Source organism: Marmota marmota, unplaced genomic scaffold, assembly GCF_001458135.2.
Source record: "Marmota marmota marmota unplaced genomic scaffold, marMar, whole genome shotgun sequence".
Lineage (NCBI taxonomy): Eukaryota > Metazoa > Chordata > Mammalia > Rodentia > Sciuridae > Marmota > Marmota marmota.
In genome coordinates, this window is record NW_025999853.1 from 10,873,742 (window position 1) to 10,895,528 (window position 21,787).

At 32.2% G+C, this 21,787-nt stretch overlaps 1 protein-coding gene across 2 annotated transcripts in view; it reads right to left on the reverse strand.

Moving 5' to 3' along the window:
• Positions 1-3,796: 3,796 nt before the first annotated feature.
• Positions 3,797-21,787, reverse strand: part of Gas2l3 (growth arrest specific 2 like 3) — a 34,276-nt gene continuing 16,285 nt past the window's right edge. The window contains exons 3-9 of one of the 2 annotated variants that reach the window (XM_015482875.2): positions 19,804-19,972; positions 18,644-18,759; positions 15,762-15,903; positions 13,613-13,676; positions 12,735-12,873; positions 8,878-8,985; positions 3,797-7,300 (exon numbers count right to left, since the gene is read on the reverse strand). In XM_015482875.2, the coding sequence (XP_015338361.1) occupies positions 5,981-7,300; positions 8,878-8,985; positions 12,735-12,873; positions 13,613-13,676; positions 15,762-15,903; positions 18,644-18,759; positions 19,804-19,972 (2,058 nt within the window). In that variant the 3' untranslated portion in view covers positions 3,797-5,980. Of the gene's footprint in view, positions 7,301-8,877; positions 8,986-12,734; positions 12,874-13,612; positions 13,677-15,761; positions 15,904-18,643; positions 18,790-19,803; positions 19,973-21,787 lie in introns of those variants that run through there. The other variant, XM_048803242.1, reaches the window with a different exon arrangement.

Here is a 21,787-nt window from a genome sequence, read left to right on the forward strand (position 1 = left end):
AAAAAAAAAAAAAAAAAAAAAAGAATCTGGATGGTAAATGGGGATGTTTCCAACCTTTTTATTTGTTCATTTTAGATATACATGACAGTTAAGTGTATTTTGACATATTATGCATACATGGAGTATAACTTTTTCTTCTATAAATGTTACAATCTCTAGTAAGTATTAAGGTACTTGAGTGAACAAATCCATAACCTCAAAGCTTCTCTTATTAATGCCCTCTTTTCTTCTCCTCTCAGAAAGTAAGCTTTTTCAAATTTTACCATGACATCTTCTCAGAAAAATCCTTACACTGTAGGTGAATCAACAGAACTAAGCTAGAGGTTCACTTTACATGTACTGAGGGCTTATTTCTGCCAGTGAAAGGAGATTCCCTTCCCTCCTGACTCCCATAAACACTTAGGCACTATCTGAACATAGCAGATGCAGTGGTGAGACAGTTTCCATTCTAGGTTCGGTGGGAGATATAGATAAGTTAATGGGTTATTCTAGTGTAAGAAACAATGCAATGATAGAAAATCAATATATAAGGCAGGAAGAAAGTACACTGGAGGCATCCAACCCAGATTTGGAGGATCTGGAAACTTTAAAGTAAGTGATATTTAAGCTGAGATATGAAGGATAACTGTCAGCCAGGTGATAGGATCCGCAGGAGGAGTGGACAAAGTCAAAGGAACAGCACCCAGCTCCCAGCTCCTGCTGGAATATCCCCTTAAATCTCCAAACTATTATCCCTCTAAACTTGCCCTTTGAGCCTCATAGATTTCAAAGACTGTAATTCTCAGCAGGGTTGATTTTTTTTTTTTAACCTGTAAGGAGTCCTGAGGCTTCATGAACTTCAAAAAATGCTTTTGCTGAAGCCTGAGGTAAACAGAAACTATGGCAAATAGCAGTTTGAAGACACTTGCCTCCAACATATTTCAATGCTTGGGAGTACAATAAAATTGAAAACACCACATTCTACTCCTTTTTCAATATATACCACAGTTTGATCTATGCTTCAACAATTATTTATTGGATTCCTGAACACAGCATGGTGTAATGAATAATTGAAAGGATCTACATAACACAACTCTGTATCACATTCTCAAGGCTGTGTGAAAATTTTAATTTATTCCCTTTGGAAAAAGCTGAAACCTGCTGGCTCAGAGGACAATCATTTTTAAACATTTTTTTAAAGAGGAAGTTCTAGGACCACCTACATTACCTTTTACCAACATCTATCTCCATTGCATTGTCATGAAATTTATTTTATTGTACTGACCTAAGAATTGAGGGCAACTATTCCATTGTTCCAAGAATATTCCAGTAAACATTGCGAGGTGCTTTATAACCACCAATTAAACTAAAAACATAACCACTATTAAACTAAAAATATGGTCTTTAATCTCTAAATTTTTACATCTACAATAATTAATAAACAATTACATCAAGATTTTTCTAAGAAATAATGAAAAAAATAGGGAATGATATTATAGATTTTTTTAAAAATGTCAAATAAATCCTATTTTCTGAATCACATTAACATGAAGCAACTAAACAATTTATGGGAAAGTATAAGCAAAGTCACTAAGATTCAATTAATCAATTCCAATAGGTATTTTTTGCATTCACTGCCAGTTCTCTTGAGGCTTAGTTTCTCCATTTATAAAAAGTGAGTTCATTCATTTATCCATTAATAATTATTGAATGCCTATTATATAACAGGCATTGGTTTTATACCTTGGAAACACAATGTTAAACAGAATAGCTGTAAATCCCGCCTTATATTCTAACAAAGATAATATCTATCTCACTAAATTGTTGGGAAGATTCAATGTTATGTAATTAGAAGTGTTTTGTAACTTGTGAAGCACCACATAAACCCAAGTGTCTTAAATATCATGACTGTCCTATTTATCCATCTCCCAAAGCATCCTCCACACTAAGCAGTATTACTAAGCAATCTGAGTAGATGCAGAAGCATTTCAACACTTGCCACAGTTGACTATTGGACATCCTTAGTAGTCACATCCAACTTCAATCCATTCACTTTATTTGTTCCTTTCCATATGATAATTTGAGAAACAATTTAAAGTAACTTAAGAAAATCAGTTGTTTTCAATAAAATGTATTATAGAAAACCCTAAGAGACTAGCCACAAGAGGTAAATTATAACAGATAAACACTTAGGGAGACTATATCCTATAACAGGCAGTATGCTATCCCTGGCCAAAGGCAGAAAATTAGAACTATTATGTATTCATGGTTTATCATTGCAGTCTTTCAAAACAAATTATTTCATTTCCAAATGTACTACTTTAAAATAAATTAACATCTATATAATTTTCAATAACTGTATGGTATTTTATGGCTATACCAATATTAATAATCTGTTTATGATTAAATTGTTTATAGATTAAATCTTTAAAATGTATTGTTTCATCAAGATCGAGTCTTTTGTGTTTTTATACAAGGACAAAACTGTATGTCTACTGTATAACAGCTTAATGTAATAACATGAATTTTTGTATTTTCAGATTTACTGGAAAATGCTTTAATATTTTATAATATTCTCCAAAATTTTATAAAATGAATCTAAATTTAAAATGTCTATATTCTCCAAAAGGTTAGGAAAATAGGAAAATTCTGTGTAAGTTGTATGTTTTCTTCTTGAAAATATCATAGGAAATACATATTAAATCAATGCTTTTTATAATTGCTGTCTTGAATATAGGAAAAAGATGAGTTTTTCCGGAATATTCTCACTTCACAAAAGTGTGAAATTAAAACAGGATTGGAAATCTGGAAATTTCTATTATCAGAAGACTTCTGTGAATACAATGCTAGTGTGACCTAAAGAATTTAATACAATAAATTTATTAAATAAGAGTCTGGCCTTTCTGGAGCAAACTTCTAGCAGATACAGAAATTTGGGGGAATAATACTGTTGCTTAATGGCAACATCTTATAATCTTAGGAACCATAAAATATATTCGATAAGTATAAAGGGGGGCATTTTAATTAGCCAAAGAGCTATTCTCAAATTATGAATGCTTCATGTATGCAACTTCACATATGAATCAAGTGATTAGAATGTATTCAGAATACATCAAAAAAAGTAAACTGAGACCTTGGATTATGTTAAAATTTTAATACTTGAGAAAAATATAAATTAAAATCAGATACAAATACTGCTGGCACAAGAAAAGAATATATGCAAATGTGAAGTCCCATGGATTCAGTAAGTGAACCTGGATGTAAGAATATATCATAAAAATCTGCTACTGAGCCCTTTAAAAAGAAGTTATAGATACTAACTAAGTCAGACCAAGATGGAAAGATTGGAGAAGGAACAGTAGTTTTTCTTCAAATAATTCCTTATTCATTGAGAACTGTAGGCTCGGCATGGAGAGGAAAGTTCAAGGTCATCTAATTTATCAAGCCATTTTGAAGATATTAGCTTTAAACACTTACTTAAAGTCCAAAAAACATAAAAATAAACAGCCTTTCATTTCCCCATCAAGGTTTTATTATTATTTAGTTGTAGATGGACACAATATCTTTACTTATTTATTTTTATGTGGTGCTGAGACTTGAACCCAGTGCCTCACACTTCAGGCAATCTGCCACTGAGCTACACCCCCAGCCTAAGTTTTATATATTAAAAAATTGTAGTAAGAAAAAACAAAAACATTTCATTTTTAAAAATAAAGCACACATTATTTCTTCTTCCAGGTATGTAAGTAATTTAAGTTTAATATTCATTTTATTCAAGATTAAATACCAAAAGAACCTATAAAGTCTCACACTAATATTAAGAAGAAATGGAAACTTTATTCTAACTTCAACAATGTGAAACTGTTTTAAAAATTGTTAAAGTGATTACAAACACAGCTCTCTAGGAGAACTTCAAAATATATTTGAAGAAATTAGTTGTCTTTCAGCCATTAGTTTCTTACAAAACATTTATTTTGGAAAGGAAGGCTGTATATAAGTACAAATTCATCTGACATAAATATATCTAGAGAAATTCCCCATTGCTGAAGAATATATTTGTAAATTGACTTCTGATTTTTGAAATAAACAATTCTTTGGTTAATTCTGGAATTTGTGTCAGGTGCTTCTGGAATACTGTTATTTTTTATTTCTCTCAACACAAAAGTTAATGTTTACAAGATTGTAAGACCTACTTGGTTCACAGGCTAGCCATAATACCATTTACTTTTTTCCTCTCAGTTCTAAAAGTTACTGATATAGAACCATTGTTTGGTCTTATATGGAAAAAAATTCTATGAAGATAAAATTCTTTCTCTTTGAAAGATGCTTTAAATATTTCTTATTACTAAAAACAATGCTCCTGTCACCTCTTGAACACTGACTTCTCTCCCCAAGGATGTAAATATTATCCCTTTCAATGTCCAGAATAGAGGAACTAAACTAAATATTTGGTGGCTGTCTCTTTTTTTAAAAAATCATTATTTATTTTATAAATAAAATAATCATTTATTCAAAAAACTAACCTGACTTTTTAACTGTGATCCTTAGGCAAAAGATCACTTATTTTAATAAAAAGATCACTTACTTTTAAAAAAAATATTATGTTATAACCTACAGAATATTAGTAGCCAACTTAAATGCTTATTCCGTGATTGTACATAATTTTGTTCCTATAAAAAATATACTTGAGTTTAAAACAATAGAGAAATACAAATCTCAATACTGAACATAAATGCTGTGATAATACTATAAAGTTATTAAAAGTGCCCTTAAAATTTCTCAAAGTACATTAATAATTTTTAAATAGTCACAATCCCTTAAATAAATTATTTACCACTATCACTTTGGGTGGATGAGTCTATACACTCATACAAAATCTGGGTAGTTTCTTGAAAGTATCTGCCTAGAGAACAAAGTGCAGCATACATGCTGTCTGCTTTAACTTAATTAAAGAAAATTAACAGAATTGGAAGAATGTAATTAAACCTGGTTATGTTATCAAAAGAAATAACATTTGATAGAATTTATATACAGTATCTCTCAAAGATTCTTTTAATATCATCTTAATTTTAAGATTGTTAGAACATATTTTAATGTAAAAATTCATACCTGCTTTCATAGGGAATTGCATTTAAAATACCTGTAACATGATGAAAGCCAATAAATCCATTTCTGCTCTAATACTGCACAACATCCATCTAAAATTATAAGGTATCTAAATTTTTACAGATGATGTATGTAAAATCTTGTTTTGTTTTTACTAAATTTGCTTATATTTCAATAAGCTTATTTAATTGTTTTTAACCAAAATATTAGTGATAAAATATCATTGCCAATATAAGCCAGATTAAAAAATCAGTTCCTTCTGATTTGGAAAACTTGAAAATATTTAAATAATAAGAATTCTACCTAACCCAGAGTAATGCCATGCCAATCAGCAGCAGCCATTAGTACTTAGTATTGCTGAATCAGGTAATCCTGATGAGGAAATTAAATTAGGTGCCTTTTATGGGACAAACGCAAAACCGTTGCTTTCTTACTGAAATGTAGTAACTCTTAATGTAAGCACCAGTGTTGCCATTAGCAGGTATAAAACCTCCATGTTTAATACCCATTCAAAAATATAACAACTATAGTTATAATAAAAATATAACAACTATAGTTATAATTCTAGTAGTGTTATTTGACTTTTACATTTCCCTTAACAGACAGACATTAACAAGATGCTATGGCTTAAAAATTACCTGTATGTCTATAATAATAAGAACCCTTTGGTGATTCTACACTTGTTTGCCTCAGAAGGATAGCTTCTAGTGAATTCAGACATGTGACTTCTGATGAGCCTTCTCCTCATCCCAGCCTCCACCTCCATCCCCTACCTTCTTATATTTAATGTCTGCACCTATTTGAACAAACACAAACAGGAAAAACCTTTAAGATTTGAAGCTAACTCATTCATTTTGCTCCTTTCTTCTGACTTCTTAAAGTGACCCACATGTATTTATTTTCTAGGTTTCTTACTTCCAGTCATAACAAAATAATGGTCATCATCCTCCTTTTTCTTTGTAGTAGGTTTTTTTTCTCCACTATCTGTTCCCTTACCAGATGAGGGTGGTTTCCTGGTTGAAGCTTGGGGTTTGCCACTCTTTGGAGGCCCTTTAGCTGAATACTGGCCCTTAGGGGCAGGGTGTGCTGACTTAGGTGCAATTTGTGTTTTGGCAGCAGACTGGGGAAGACTCACAATGGACAGTGGAGTACGACCAGGAGACTTTGAGGAGCTGGATCCTGTCTTCTGGCATGTACTTTTATTCTGAGGCTGCTTTTTGGCACCTGAAACTATCTTCTTATCTTTCAATTCTTGTGCAGATTTTGCAGGACAAACTGAAGATACAGAAACTGGTTTATTTAAATTCAAGGCAGATTTAAGTTTCTGTGCTGGGATTGCCCCTGTTTGTAGGCTTCCATTAGATGCTTCAGTCTGTGTTCCTAGATCTGTAGCTGTGGTTTTAGAACTGGGTTTTGCCATTTTTCTAGGGGACTGAAAAGAAGGAGAAGGTTTAGGCCTTACCTGTATATTTGCTTTTGGTAACTGTGGACACTTTGATGAACTTACAGGTGCAGGTGAGTGAAATAATGCATCATCCCTAGAAGAAATGTGACTGTGTTTCAAGTACCTTGATTGAGTTTTTCCAGAACACTTATTTGGCAAAAGTTTAGGCTCAAGAACACCTGTAGATTTCTGGCAGGGAAGAGCCTTGACCTTTTTGGGGGATGTGACACATTTTCTCACTGACTCAGATACACAAGGTCCAGTTCTTGATAAAGGTGGTGAAGAAGTGTTTTTATCTACAGGACTTAAAGAAGCAAGGGAAGATGAAACATTGTTTGAAGGAGCAAGTGGTTTCTTTGTTACACCTTTTGAAGACTTGAGCTTGAGATGAGAAGATGCTGAAGAATCTGGAAATTTCGAACGGACTGACATGGAGCCTGTATTACCTTTTAATGAAGAAGCAGGCAGCAATACACCTGTTGGGTGAACCTGCTTTTCCTTGCTCCTTGGAATACCAACTGGCATGCTAGGCTTTAAGTTTTGTTTCTGAAACATGTTAACTGCTGACAAAGGATTCATTTCAGGAACTTGAGGTGTTCTGCTGGGTGAATCAGGAATACTTTCATTAGAAATTCCTTTTTGAAATGCTAGAATTTTTTGTTCTAGTGTAGCAAACTGTAATGTTCGACATGGATCATATTTAAGCAAAAATCCTTGAAGAGTATCCCAGCCTCCTCCAACACGGACCATCACATGTTTTCCATGAAGCATCTGCCCCCCAAAGAAAGTGGAAAATAAAGCAGAAAAAAACATGAGGTTTAGAGTTACAATTTATTAACAGCCACAAATTGTTACAGCTATGATCTATGAAACTCAGTATTTGTCAACAGCTTGACTATAAATTGACAGTCTCTTTCTTGTTTTTCTTTCTTTCTTTTTTTTGGTGGTGTTGGGAATTGAACTCAGGGCAACCACTCTACCAACTGAGCTATAGCCCCAGCCCTCTTATATTGTTAATATAATAAATTTAATGAGTCTTAAACTATGCAAATAACAACTGAAGTTCTCCAATTTGTAATGAAAATATTTACATATTATTTACGTGCTAAAAATCTAAACTGTTAATATACAAAACTGCAAGAGCAATACAATGAAGAGTTGAATACTGAAGGAAAGAAAGAGGAGTGAGGGAAGAAGAGAAAGAGAAAGAGAAATGGTGACTTAAAGTGAAAAAAAATGCTTCATACTAAAGAAAAAATAATTAGGGAAAAAAAGATAAAAATAAACGAAATCTTGTATTTTATAAATTAATAAATTATTTTCATATATTAGTTTAATTTTAATCTTCAAAATACGTGGATTTTAATTTATTATTCTTTCTTCCTTGCAGATAAGAAAATTATGGCTTTAAGAGGTTAAGAAATTTGAACCTGACCTCAACATGCTCTGGGTTGCCAGCCCCTAACCCAAATGACACTTTAGCAGGGATAAGACCAACTCTGATTCTTACAGACCAGGCTGAATTTCAGGCCCCTGTCCACTCAGCTGGTAAATCTGCACAACTGCATGAGACTAGCCACAAGTTTTAACTCTAAGTCCCATCCTCTGTGCACCATTCACTATATCATATCGCCTTTAAAAAGGAAGTTAATTAAAAGATAGAAAGAGGTTTGGGCATGTGACTCGGTAACAGAGCATTTGCCTAGCACACACAAGGCACCAGGTTCAATCCCAGCACTGCAAACAAACAAACAAATAAATAAATAAATAAATAAAACTGCAGGTTTTTTTTTAAAAAAGAAAGTATATGTGGGTGTTTCTGTGAAAGCAGGACAGTGGGTGGAAATGTAATGAAAACACATGAAAGAGAAGAAAATATGGATGGTGAAGTTACATATTTAAATCTTTTATGTTCATAGATCAAGGAAAAATAGCTCTTGTATCAGAAGTAAAAAGAATGCTAAACAAGTGAAATTTCAATCTGTTAATCAGAAAAGGGGACAAGTAAGCAATTGCAGACGGGACAAAGAAAGGTAATGAACATGTATATCAACAGATTGGTATGCATACTGATGCTATGTCAATAAGAAAAAAGATCCTATGCTTAAGGCCCAAAGTATATATCATTATAAACTGTAGTGTTTCTGTTTTCTTTACTTACTATGGATAATAATCTTATTAGACATTTTGTTTCATCTTATGGTGATGTACAGTGAAATTCTTCCATTAACAGCATCCTTTATTCCAACTTTTTTAAAAGCAAAGGGGATGCAAAGGAGTTGGTAAAGCAATAAAATCAATTCTAAAACAAGATCTATGTGTTTATAGACTGTAAATAGTAGACTTACCCTTATGAAGAGTATTTTATCCCCTAGTCGGTATCGTCCTTCAGATAAGTACTCAATAGAAAATCGATGAGAACAACTACAAGGAGGATCTTCAGCAATATGTTTAACCTAAGATTTAAAATATGTAATAAAATTTGGTGCTAGCTATACAAAGTATTTTGTTTAAAGTTAAAATGCAATGTTATTTGATAGGAAGATAAATCACAAAGACAAAAGTTTAACTATATAATATCTCTTCTCCTTTACTTATTAACAAATACTGAGATTAGACGTTGCCAATCTAACACAAAAGCCAACAGTGATGGAATCTAGGCCTCCCTCTCTCTCTGCCCAAAATGCAGACAGGCTTGCAGCGAGCTCTTGACAGCTGAAGAAGGTCTGCAAATGTGGAACAGGGAGGTCAAGTCAAAACACATTTGGTGAGACCATTATTAAGCTTGACTTGTGGAATTAAGCATTTGTGTCAAATCAAAAACTGGCCAGATAAAGGCTAAGGAGGAATTTTAACTTCTCCCTTAATATTGTACTAAACTAAGATTTATTCAAAGTTATTTAAATATACAAAGACATATTCCTATCTATTCACCCATGACTAGGTAAGATTCTTAAAAGTTTCAATCCAAGAAGCATTTTTCTAAAAGTGTTTATTCTCTTTCAATAGTCTGCCAAGGAGAAAGGAATCAGGGGAAAACTCCACTTCTATACCTCAAGAATTATTTTTATCTCAGTAAATGAAAAACGAAGATGGTAGAACTATAGTAAATATAAAAAGAAATTCAATAACTCCATATTCAAGCTGGGTACACACCTGTAATCCCAGCTACTCAGAGGCTGAGCCTGGAAGATAGAAAGTTTGAGGCCAGCCAGGGGAACTTAGTGAGACCTTGTCTCCCCACAAAAAATAGGAAAGAGGGGCTATGGTTGTGGTTCAGCAGTAGAGCGCTTGCCTAGCATGTTTGAGGCACTGGGCTTGATCCTTGGCACCACATAAAAATGAAAAGAAAAAATCTATAAAAAAAGTTGTATTTGTTTAAAAAATAAAATAAAATAGAAAAGAGCTAGGGTGTATATAGCTCAGTAGTAGAGTGCCCCTGGGTTCAGTTCCCATTACAGGGGAGTGGGGGAGATCTATACTTAAAACATGGAAATTAAAATAAATTAATTAAATGAAGACTTTTTAAAATATGTCTGAAAAAAATGTCACATATATGCCACTATCAAAAATATTTGACTTTTCTCTAAAATCACATTTTGCAAAAATAAGATCATGAATATTTTTCTCAATTACTTGTCACACAGAGGATATCTAAATAAATTAATTGATTTAAGTGGGTTATGAACTCCCATTTTTACCCCGTATACAGACTGCAGAATCACATCGGTTACACATCCACGTTTTTACATATTGCCTTACTAGTGACTGTTGTATTCTGCTACCTTTCCTATCCTCTACTATTGAACAACCAATAAAAAAAAAAAAAAAAGAAAATGTAAAAATGTTAACAATAAAATTAAAATTATCTATAGTTTTATTATGGGAACTTTTAATATGTATATGTATATAAAATTATATTATTAATAAACTAGAAGGAATTTTTTTTTAAATTTTAATAATTAATTAATTAATTAATTAATTGAATTTAACTTAGGTATGATGTTAAAAAAAATTCTCTTCAGGTAGGCCCAATTTAGCTGAACACTGAGGAATTTATTTGATTGCCTTAATTATCTACCCAAGATCATATATTTATAGGTGGACGATAAAAATATTCATATAGCACATATGTAAGGAAATGTGTTCATCTGTAGTTTCCATAGCAAGAACGTTGATCTCAGAAGTCACTTTCCTTGTTTAAAATATTGAAATAACCACTGAGTAGTACAATATTGCTAGTGCTAACCATCAGCACTTACCCATAGCTCAATAAGACAGTGACTCTAAAATAAGAACTGTGGATAAGAAGTGTTTGCTTCTGGTTTTATTTATTGCATAATTAATATCAGAATACTAAAGGAAATAGCTAAAAAAAATTATCTCCAATGATACATCACTATTATTTTCATTCTCTTTGCTTCTATATATACATATTTTTCACAAAATAAACATTTTTTTGTTGCTACACAGTTGTCATGATGACCACATAAAATTATTATTCTGTTAAGATAATGAATCCTAATTCACGAAGCCATTTCCCCATTGGAAGTTTTTTATACTATTTACAATTTTTACCAATATAAATAGTGCAATAAGCATTTTTATTTGTTTTTCCTGTTTTCAATCATAATAAAAATGGAAAAGGAATATTTTTGTAGCTCATGATATCTGTCAATTTGTTTTTTAAAAGTATGCATCATTTTCAATTACTAATAGCAATCCTTAAGTGTAGTTTCACCAGAATTTACGGGTACTGTTTTGTTTGTTTTTTCCCCCTGCAACACTGGGAATCAAACTCAGGGCCTCAGCTATGCCAGGCAAGCACTCTACAACTGAGCTATATCCCCAGCCCAAGTTTCATAATTTTGAGAAATTTTGCTATTGGGACAAATGGTTTTTCAGAGCTATATTAATCTGATTTCCTTGATTATCAGCAAGTTTCAACATTGTACTTTCTGTTTGTGTGACCATAGTCTCTGCCCATTTCCCTACTAAAAATTTCATAGTCTTTAAATAATAGTGAAATTAACATACTATATTTCTCACTTAATAAAAATACTTTCCTGATATTTCCTTTATATTTTATTATAGTCTTTAAGGTTACAAAAAATTTTAAATAAATTTTACTTTTCACTGGCTGTATTACTTCTGCATTGATTACTTATGGTCACCAAATGTATCAATAAAATAATGTAGGTAAATATATTTTGATCTGATAAAGGCATGGCTGACATAATCTTAAACTTGTCTTGCAATGCTATCTGAATGTTTTATTATTGACTTTTGTTATATTAAATAAATCAATCAAAGCAATACTTTCTAAATGTTTATTAGTAATGATTTATTCATTATTTTAAAAGAATTTTGGACATTAAGCATTTCTATAAAATGCTATAAACTTTTGAATTACTCTAAAGAACAATCAGTGGAATATGTTTGATACTCGGTTTACCTCTGTCACTTACACAGTAGTCATTGCAGAAGACCCACAGCCTAAGGAATGTAATTCTATTAACTTCTATAGAATGAACAAGTAAAGTTAAGAAAATCTTCCATTGTAACCCATTGTCTAACAAATACGTAAAGATTGTATCAGGGGGAATATTAAAAAAAAAATTGATTTTTCCATTACAATTTTTCTTCTTCCTATATTGTCCAAGTATCAGTATATCATCTACTTCACCTTGGAAATCACCTTAGATTTTCTCCTTCCCTCATAATCAGTCACTAATTCCTGTCAATTCTATCTCCTAAACCTGGCTTATAATTGTTCCTTTGGCTCTATGCCCATTTCTGCTCAAATTCAAGTTCTCAACATCTTATATTTGGATTATTACCATAAAACCAATTTAACCTTTATATGACCATGAGAGTAATCCTTATCATTTGTGAGATTATAATACTATTATATTTTTTAAAAAGAATTAATGAATTTTTGCAGCTTATAGTACCCTTCATGATAGGTTTCAGGCTGTTTGCCCCATGATTCCTCAATTACACATTCATTCCTCATCATAAGCAAGAAATGACAAATCTCCTCTAAGATAAAGTACCCATCAGAGAGTGGGGATTATTAACTGGTATGTATTCTGAATAAGAAATATTTTCTTTTAAACACAGTATAACCAGTGGCAGTATAGGAAAGCATGAAACTACAAGACTTCAGGTAGGATAGTCAAAAGAAAATATGATGATTACTTACAGCTTCATGTAGCTCTTCATGCTGACAGCACGATTTTGGTATGTTGATAGAATCTTCAGGTCCAGAAGTATTAAGCAAGGTCTCTTCTAACTCAATTTCTTTCTCAAGTTTTACTAACACTGGTGGCTCAACCCCATATCTGAAAATAAGCCAGAAAATCTGATCATTCAAGCAAAGGTGGACCAAGAACTTCCTTGTATATCAAGATAGATTGCCTTTTATTTTTAGAACAGAGATCATATGATTCTCTTCTACCAATTGTTTCACTGGGACATCTAGAAGTGCCTTTTTAAAAAAATATTTTTGTTTTTTAATATTTATTTTTTAGTTGTAGTTGGACACAATACCTTTATTTATTTTTATGTGGTGCTACAAGTGCCTTTTTAATGTCTCACAGATTACCAAAAATCCAGATTACAACTTTCACATCATTGCATGTATTTGGTTACTATAGTTCTCTATATTCTTCCTGAGATCCTGAACGTTGGCTTTAAAATCAACCAGAAAGTAAAGAAGGTTTAGGGCATACCAAGCCTTAGCCTTCTTGTCAGATCCTGTGTTCAGAAATTGCTTTGCCTTGGAGTGCTTTAGGACTACATTCCCTTGCCCTATTCTTAATCTAAACACTTTAAGTAATCACTTTCACAATTTAATATTAAATGAAGCAAGATACGTGAGGGAACAAATGTTGACATATGCTCATGCAAATAGAACAAATAAAGACACAAAAAGAAAGATAATATAGGAAATTAGGTTACTTCATTTCAATCAAGAATCACTTTCTTTCATTTTAGAAAACCATGTTCTATCTAAGCTAAAATTAAGTAACTTAAAAGAGCTTATGACACTGGAATTCTGAAATATTGTGGACTACATACCTTGACACAATGCGGCCAATTTCAAGCAGACAAAGATATACTTGTCTTGGATCTTTGTGTAAAACTGTGGGAAAATAAAAACATATTTTAAGGAGGAGAATTAGAAATTTTTTTGACATGGAAGAGAGAAAGAAAAGAACAATGGAGACAGTGGGTTTACTTGTTTGGAAAAGACTTAGAAAAGACATTTTTATTTTCTCCACATATAGTTATTTTCTATAAATTATTTTTAAAAACTGGCTAAAAAGAAAAGGATTAACATTTACCATGGATCTGATTTCTATAGCATTTTAGTTTTTGAAAACTATGGGCTTAGTAATATTACACTATTTTTATTTCGGATCTCTCAATAGGAGATACCATTAGAAGAAATATATCACCTTAATTTTACCCTAAATTATCTTTGACTATATGTCATTATCTCTTAAATGTCACAAAAACAGAAGAGGAGAATATAAAGGTAACTCAGAATATAAAGGTAAACAGAGATACTGTTTATAAAAATTTTTTTAAAAAGTCCTGATCACAGAATTCATGTTAAATGTACCAATATAGTAATTGTAAATCATCTTCTTTCTGTTCTGGTCCTTATTAGAAACTCTAGGAAATTTCTGAATCTGAATCTAATAATGTATAATGTGTGGTGAGTTTTATGTACACTGATCCCTCCAACAGAAATGGCATTTGTTCTTTGATTTCTGAATAGCACCTTATAATATACCCAAAGCACAAAGTATTGTTTTTCAAAGCAATAAAAAAGCCTATATTCAAGTTTAAAATTCATACCAACAAATGAATTTATCCTAATTTTTTAAATCTGTTTTTTCAAACACTTAGGATTACCTAAAATTAGCATTTGTTTCTCTTAAATTGCTTTGAGTTACTAGCAAAATGTAAACATTTAAGAGGCTCATTGCTGAGGCCTTTAGAGAGTAAAAAAAAATTAGATCATCAGTTCAATGCCTAAAACTGAATTACTTACTGGTATTGACAGTGAGCTTCAGGATAATCAGAGATATCTCTTACTGATATTGAAAAATACACAACAATCTTATATTCTTTCAGAGCCAGAAAACTAGAAACTAGAGAAGGCAAAGCATTTCCTTTTCCCTTTGATTTCTACAAGCTGGATGTGCCATCAAATACTGCTACAGTATTAGCAGTGATCAACACACCTGGACTAAAAGCAGGGTGTATACTAAGGGGTGAAAGAATAACCCACTTCCTTCTACCCTAGATAGGAGTATCCAGTGGTGCAGGTGATAAGGATTGCACTGTCAGAAGTAAATTTAAAGACTATAGTAACACCAATTAAAAGTCAATTTGCCTTTTATTATCCCCACAAAATTAGCAATTGTAAACAATGTCAGTGATAAAACTTTTCCCTACCAGGGCAGATTCCCACCATGCCTACCCTTGATAGGCTACTGTTCACATCATAGCATTGTAAATTCTACTTGTGTATTGTAGACATATATACAGATGTATATACATATATAAATGCTTTGAAGTATGTGTGTGTGTGTGTGTGTGTGTGTGTATCTATGTGTGTATAGTCTAAAAATAGCTACCACTTTAATAACTATACTGATGCTTCTGTTGACTTAAAGGAAATGAGAAAATGTCAATAATTCTTCAGTAAAGCATGACTTTTCAAAAATGAATAATCAAAAACATTAATCCATTTGGATAATCAAGTTGGCAGCTGTTGTTTACAAGGTAAATCTAAACACTATAAACACACACCATTTGGCTTTCTATTATTTATGTAATTATCCGATTAAACAGAAATTACTAGTAATTTAAACTTAGTAAAGTTAACTTGATGAAAACATTAATTAGTAAGCATTAGTCCAGAACTTCCCACAACCAATTCATTAAATAAAATATGGTTGGGGCATTCTAAATATATAAAATACTTAACTATAAATGAAAAGCTTAATGTATTTAATTTAATATATGATTCTCCAATTGTTCAACATAAAATTAAAGTACAAATTTTTCTAAGAAACTGAGATATGGCATTGTAAGTCACTATTTGGAAAGATGAAATTTTGAATCCTTATTTGGAAAGAAAAATTAGGAGGGAAGGACACAAAATACCCTAACAAACATTAAAAACTCTAACAATGATAGCAATACCACTTACCTAAACCTTCAGATTCAAAGAGGTAAGTTTCATCAACCCCAATGTCTCTACACCAGTGAAGAAAATTGGCGGTATTGTCTCTGGCAAAGAATGAACCTGATGCAGCATCTTTCTTACAAGGCACTTTTCTCATTGGAAAATTCTGGAAAAGACATAAGGTTCTTTTTATTAGACATCCATTTCAATATTATAAAATAAATGATTATTGCTTTGAATTTAACTAAAAAGTACACAACTTTAGGGAGAAAATATCTTTTTTTTAAATACTTAATTTTAGTTGTAGTTGACACAATACCTTTATTTTATTGATTGATTGATTGATTGATGCAGTGCTGAGGATCGGACCCAGGTCCTCACACGTGCTAGATAAGCACTCTACCACTGAGCCACAACTCTAGCCCGGGAGAAAATATCTTTTTTTTTTTTTTTAATATTTATTTTTTAGTTCTCGGCGGACACAACATCTTTGTTTGTATGTGGTGCTGAGGATCGAACCTGGGCCGCACGCATGCCAGGCGAGTGCGCTACCGCTTGAGCCACATCCCCAGCCCGAAAATATCTTTAAAAATGATTTTATTTCACTTTTAATATACTCAGAAAATGATTCCTTAGAAAATAAACTGGTCAAAATTATCAGTAGGATCAGACTTCTTTAATCTCTCTTTTTTTTCCTTTTAGAAGAAGGAAAGTCTGACAATTCCAAAGTACATTTCTCCATACAAAATTCAATACAAATACAAAATCATGGCTATGCTCAAAGTTAACAAACATACTCATTTTTTTTTTTTTTAACTTCCTTTCATGGAGATTCATGAAGTCAGTCGTGAGTTTCTCAAGGAGACTAACAAAAAAGGCAGTAGTTGTACATTCTTAATTCAGGTTCATTGAAAAGTCGACAGTCTAAATTTCACAGATCCCTAAGTTTTTATTAGCAGGCCCAAGAATATTTATTTAGATAATCCTGCTGAAGCTGAGGTGGAGGAAGTTACTTTGCTTTAGTTTAAATTTCTACTTGAGAAAACAATTCATGAAAATGATTTTTTAATGTAATAGGTACAATATGCACCTCCACCCCTTAGCTCTCTCTTCCTAGAGATAGTCACTATGACCAGTTCCTTATATACCCTTTATATAAGGTATATCCTGTTCCTATTATCTTTCAGAGGTAAGGCTTTTTTTTTATAGACTATGTAATCATTTAAAAAATAAACAATACAGTAAATACAAAGGTAAATAGTATCCACTGAAATTCTCCCCATTTTCATAGGACATCTCTAGGCATAGCTATTTATGCAGCTGTACCTACCAAATGTCACATAAAGATGCTACTCCGCAATTTGGTGTGTATGTATGTGCACATGAACTCTTATTGAAAGGTTGCAGGAATCTTTAAGGGTTGAAAATAATAGATTTAAACAATCATTTCTAATAGATGTACAATATTCTAATGTGTTTAAGAACCTTAATTAATTTTAACATGTTTTTATTGAAGAGCATTTAGGTTGTTCCTAATTTTTTTTACTAACATTTTTATAAATTGGTAATTTTCTTAGACTAAATTCCAAGAAGTAAAGAATTATACTGATGGATGAGGTTTAATCTCAATGTTTTACATATATGTATATATGGCTTGTTCACTGTCCCCCAAAACAGTGATACCACTTTATATTTCCACTTACAGTATATGAGTGTCCAGATCTAAAACTTTTGAAAACACCTACATCTGATGAAAATAAAGAAAATCTGATCTATTTCAAATCATGACCTAAGGGTCAATGAAGGAAAATTTTATTAAAATTATTCAATCTTTGGGGCTGGGGTTGTGGCTCAGAAGTTGAACGCTTGCCTAGCACGTGTGAGGCCTTGGGTTCAATTCTCAGCACCACTTAAAAATAAATAAATAAAATAAAGATATTGTGCCAAATTACAATTAAAAAATAAATAAATATTTTAAAAATTATTCAAGCTTTAAAGAATTTACTACCAAGACACTATATAGAGACTATAAAGAAGATAATAATAGTGTTGATGATGATGGTAGCTACCTGTGTGCCAGTAACTATCACAAGCTCTTTTCTCACTTAACCCTTATAAACATCTGGCCGTGTAAGGAAGTACCCTATAAGGAAGGTATGATCATTGGTCTTAAGAAGAGTTAGCCACAATGCATCAAGCACTATGCTAGATATTATCTGTATATTATCTCATTTAATTTCAATGAATGCTCACTGCTATGGTTTAGATATTAGGTGTCTTCCAAAAGCTCATGCGTGATACATTCCAAGAAGGTTTAGAGGTGAAATGATTGGGTTATGAAAGCATTGACCCTATCAGCGCATTAATCCCCTTATAAGATTAACTGAGTGGTGACTATACGCAGACAAGGTACGGCTAGAGGAGGTGAGTCCTTAGGGGTATGTCTTTGGGGTTTATATTTTGTGCTTCCCAGAACCATGTCCCCAGCTGCTTTCCTCTGCCATACTCTTCCACCATGATGTTCTGCCTTATCTCAGACTCTGAGGAATGGAGCCAGCTGTCCATATACTGAGCCCTCTGAAATCATGAGCCCCCAAATAAACTTTTCTTCCTCTAAAATTGTTCTCATTAAATTATCAGGTCTTTTGGTTACAGCAGAAGAAGAAGGGGAAAAAAAAAAAAACTGATTAAAACACAAATAAATCCCACAGGGCAAATGTTAATATCTCCACTTCACAGATAACATCTTTTCAGATGTTCAAAAAGATTAAGTAAATTCTTCAAAATATCATAGCCAGTTGAGGGATAGAAGTTTACAAACTTGTAAAGATGAAAAGAAACATACATAAACAAATTAAATTATACCAACCAAGGTATAATATCACCTCTATCAAACATTTACTTACCCCTGATTCTTCAGAGTTGCATGCTTTCACCATATTTTGAAGAACATCAATCAATTGGCATAAGAGCACTCCATTATCAAGTTCTTCCAATAGTCTTTCTGCCTTAACTTCAATACCTAAAAACAAATTTCAAAGGTAAGGTTCTTCTAAAAAGAGTAAATTCAAATAAAATGATTAAAATTTAATTAAATAAAATTCGATTACAGCTAAAAAACAAAACAAATTCTGATCATACTCAAAATATTCCCTCTTAGAAGAATAGTTAAAACAAATAAGGTCAAGTTAAATGAAAGCCAACCGAAACAAAAATATCTGTGATGTATTACTGCAGAAAAAGATAAAGACAATTGACATGTTTCATTTAAAATAAATTCATTGAATATTAATAGTTTTCATAAGAGGATTTTTATAAATAAGATTGATTTTGTTGTAGTTTAAAAATTAAATCTAGTACCATAACAGTCAGACAATGCCAACTTTTCACCTTTAAAAGCATTATTATTACATAAAAAACTTTTTAAATTATCCAAATCATCAAACTGTTATCAGATAACCAGATCCAGTGTTTCATGTATGTTTAATTATCTTAGGAGGACCATAGATGATCTTGAAATGCCACATAAAATTCTGTACTTAAAGCGAATTTTTCTGGTAAGAAAGTTCAAAGAATTCATCATACTCTCTAATAGAGTAAAATATATAAATGACAGATATTCTCTAACCTGACATTTCCTTTTGTTTCATATGTCTGTAATCCTCAATGTCTCAGAAATAGTAATTATTTTAACTACAATATAAATTTCACTCAGAATCTAATGATTTATACAAGACTGTGGAAAGATCAGTTAAAAAAATAGACCTATGTACTTTTAGAAAAAGATTTTAATATAAACAATGAAATGTTGATTATTCAAAAGTACTGACCTCTTCACTTAAATCTCAAATTTCCTACTATTCCAGACCCAAGGTTCAGGGTGAATCACAGTATTTCCCCTGAACTTGAGGGAACTTAAGCTTGGTAAGAACAAGCAACTTAAACATTTAATTTTACTAGAGAATCCCCAGCATCTAGAACCAATATTCCTTGACAAAAAGTAAGGTTCTAAATAAATATTTATTGAATAAGAGATTATAATTTGGGGTCTCTTGGCAAGCTTTACCTAATAGACCAGATAACCAGATAGACAGATCTTCTTGCATAGGCAACAGAGTAGCTTCATGCCTCACAGCTATCCACTCATCATACTGACAAACATCAGCCAACCCTGGTCCATGTCTGGGGGTCAGAGGACTCCGTGGACTTAGAGGCAGATCTTCTCCAAACCACACCTAGAGAAAACACCAATTGGCTGAATTAATGCAAACTTGCTAATGGTTACCATGATTCACATCTACATTTAAATGGCAAAGTATAAGCCAGACACAATATACTCATGCACAAAACTGTATCAACTCATTGAAAATACATAAATTAGAAGCAACTATTAGTTTGGATACTTGAAACATTTTCAATATTTAATACAATAGTGACAAGGTAAACCCCTAATAAATGAATGGATTTTACTATTGAGCCAAGAGGATAAAATTCAACAAATATTTTTCCTCCACTTGTTAGCTGAATAAGTTTAACAATGACTTGACCAGAGATTGAGAATTTCAGCTGTGAAATGGGTTAATGATATCTGCTTTTCAAGAGATATCTTTGCAGCAACTGGCATTGGGCTTTGAAGATAGAGATTAAATAAACATTTGTTGAATGAATGGACAATTAATAAAAATGTAAATGACATTTTAAACTTTAAATTATAAAAACAATGCTTTTTTAAAAAATTAATTTCTAAATATTTGATTTAAAATAAGGGAGTGGGAACTACAGATGTTGCTCAGGGGAAGTGTCTTGCCTAGCATATGCAAGACCTGGGGTTTGATCCTCAGCTTTAAAAACTAAAATAAAGTGAGAGGGAGAAAAACTAGGTCCATGAGGCAAATCTTCTCTGTCATTTGATTTTGTATGGCCCACAAGTTAAAAGAGAATTTTACATTTTAAAATTGTTGTTATGTAAGTACCTATTTCACAGCCTTGATTTTGCCTACTGACCCACTAAACCAAAAATATTTACCCATAAACAATCCTTGGTTTAGAATAAAAATTGATGTAACCATATCATCAAATTAATACTTGCAACTAGATATGCTTTAATATAAGATTATTTATAGAAAAGACTATTGATTCTTTAAGTTGTAAAAGAAGTAATGATGTCATCATGAAGTCGCTTTTTACAAAAGTGACAATAGCCTTTGTCCTTCTCCTTCCTGAATAATTCAGGAAGGGGTATTAAGACCCAAGTGAAGTGACCAGAAGGTTCTTGGAGGGCAGTTGCTTAGAACAACTGAGAGGTCATCCACATATGGGGATAAGATTATGCAAGGTGTCAGATCCTGAGCAGGATAATAAGGGAACCCAATGGAAGCCAGATTTCTCATTGCCAGAGAAGAAAGGACAAATATGGAATTGGGCTGGGGCGGGGGGGGGAATGAACCCTATGACCTTTTATCAGAAAGCAAAGAAGCACTCAAAAGATATGGGGACATGAAAAGAGAACAAAAACTAGCCTGAAGGGACTTCTATTGGCTAAACTGGGGGTAAATTTAATAAATGACAGAAATGGATTATACCACATTGACTAAAATAGACAACTATGAGTCCATACAAATGTAAATAAATAAATAGGTTGAAACTTTTATAAGTATTGGGATGTCTATAACATTATTTACCCTCAAAATACTTACTTAGGGAGAAAAAGAGTAATTTTATAGTAGAGAAACCTGACAGTATCATAACCAAGTGACAAGGGTGAACACTGTCAATAATCGTATGCCACCGATAGAATGCAATGAGAAAAACCATCATCTTTTAAGTAATATTTCTGCCAAGATGCACAACCTGAACCCAATCATGAGAAAACATCACGCAAACCCAAATTAAGGGACATTCTATAGAACAGTTGTTCTAAAATATTCAAAAGTGTCAAAGTCATTACAGACTGGCAAAGAAAGATACCATTCTAGACTGATTCAGACTCAAAAAGAAACCAGACAGCAAAAGGTAACACAAGATTCTGAACTGGATATTACCAGGACAAC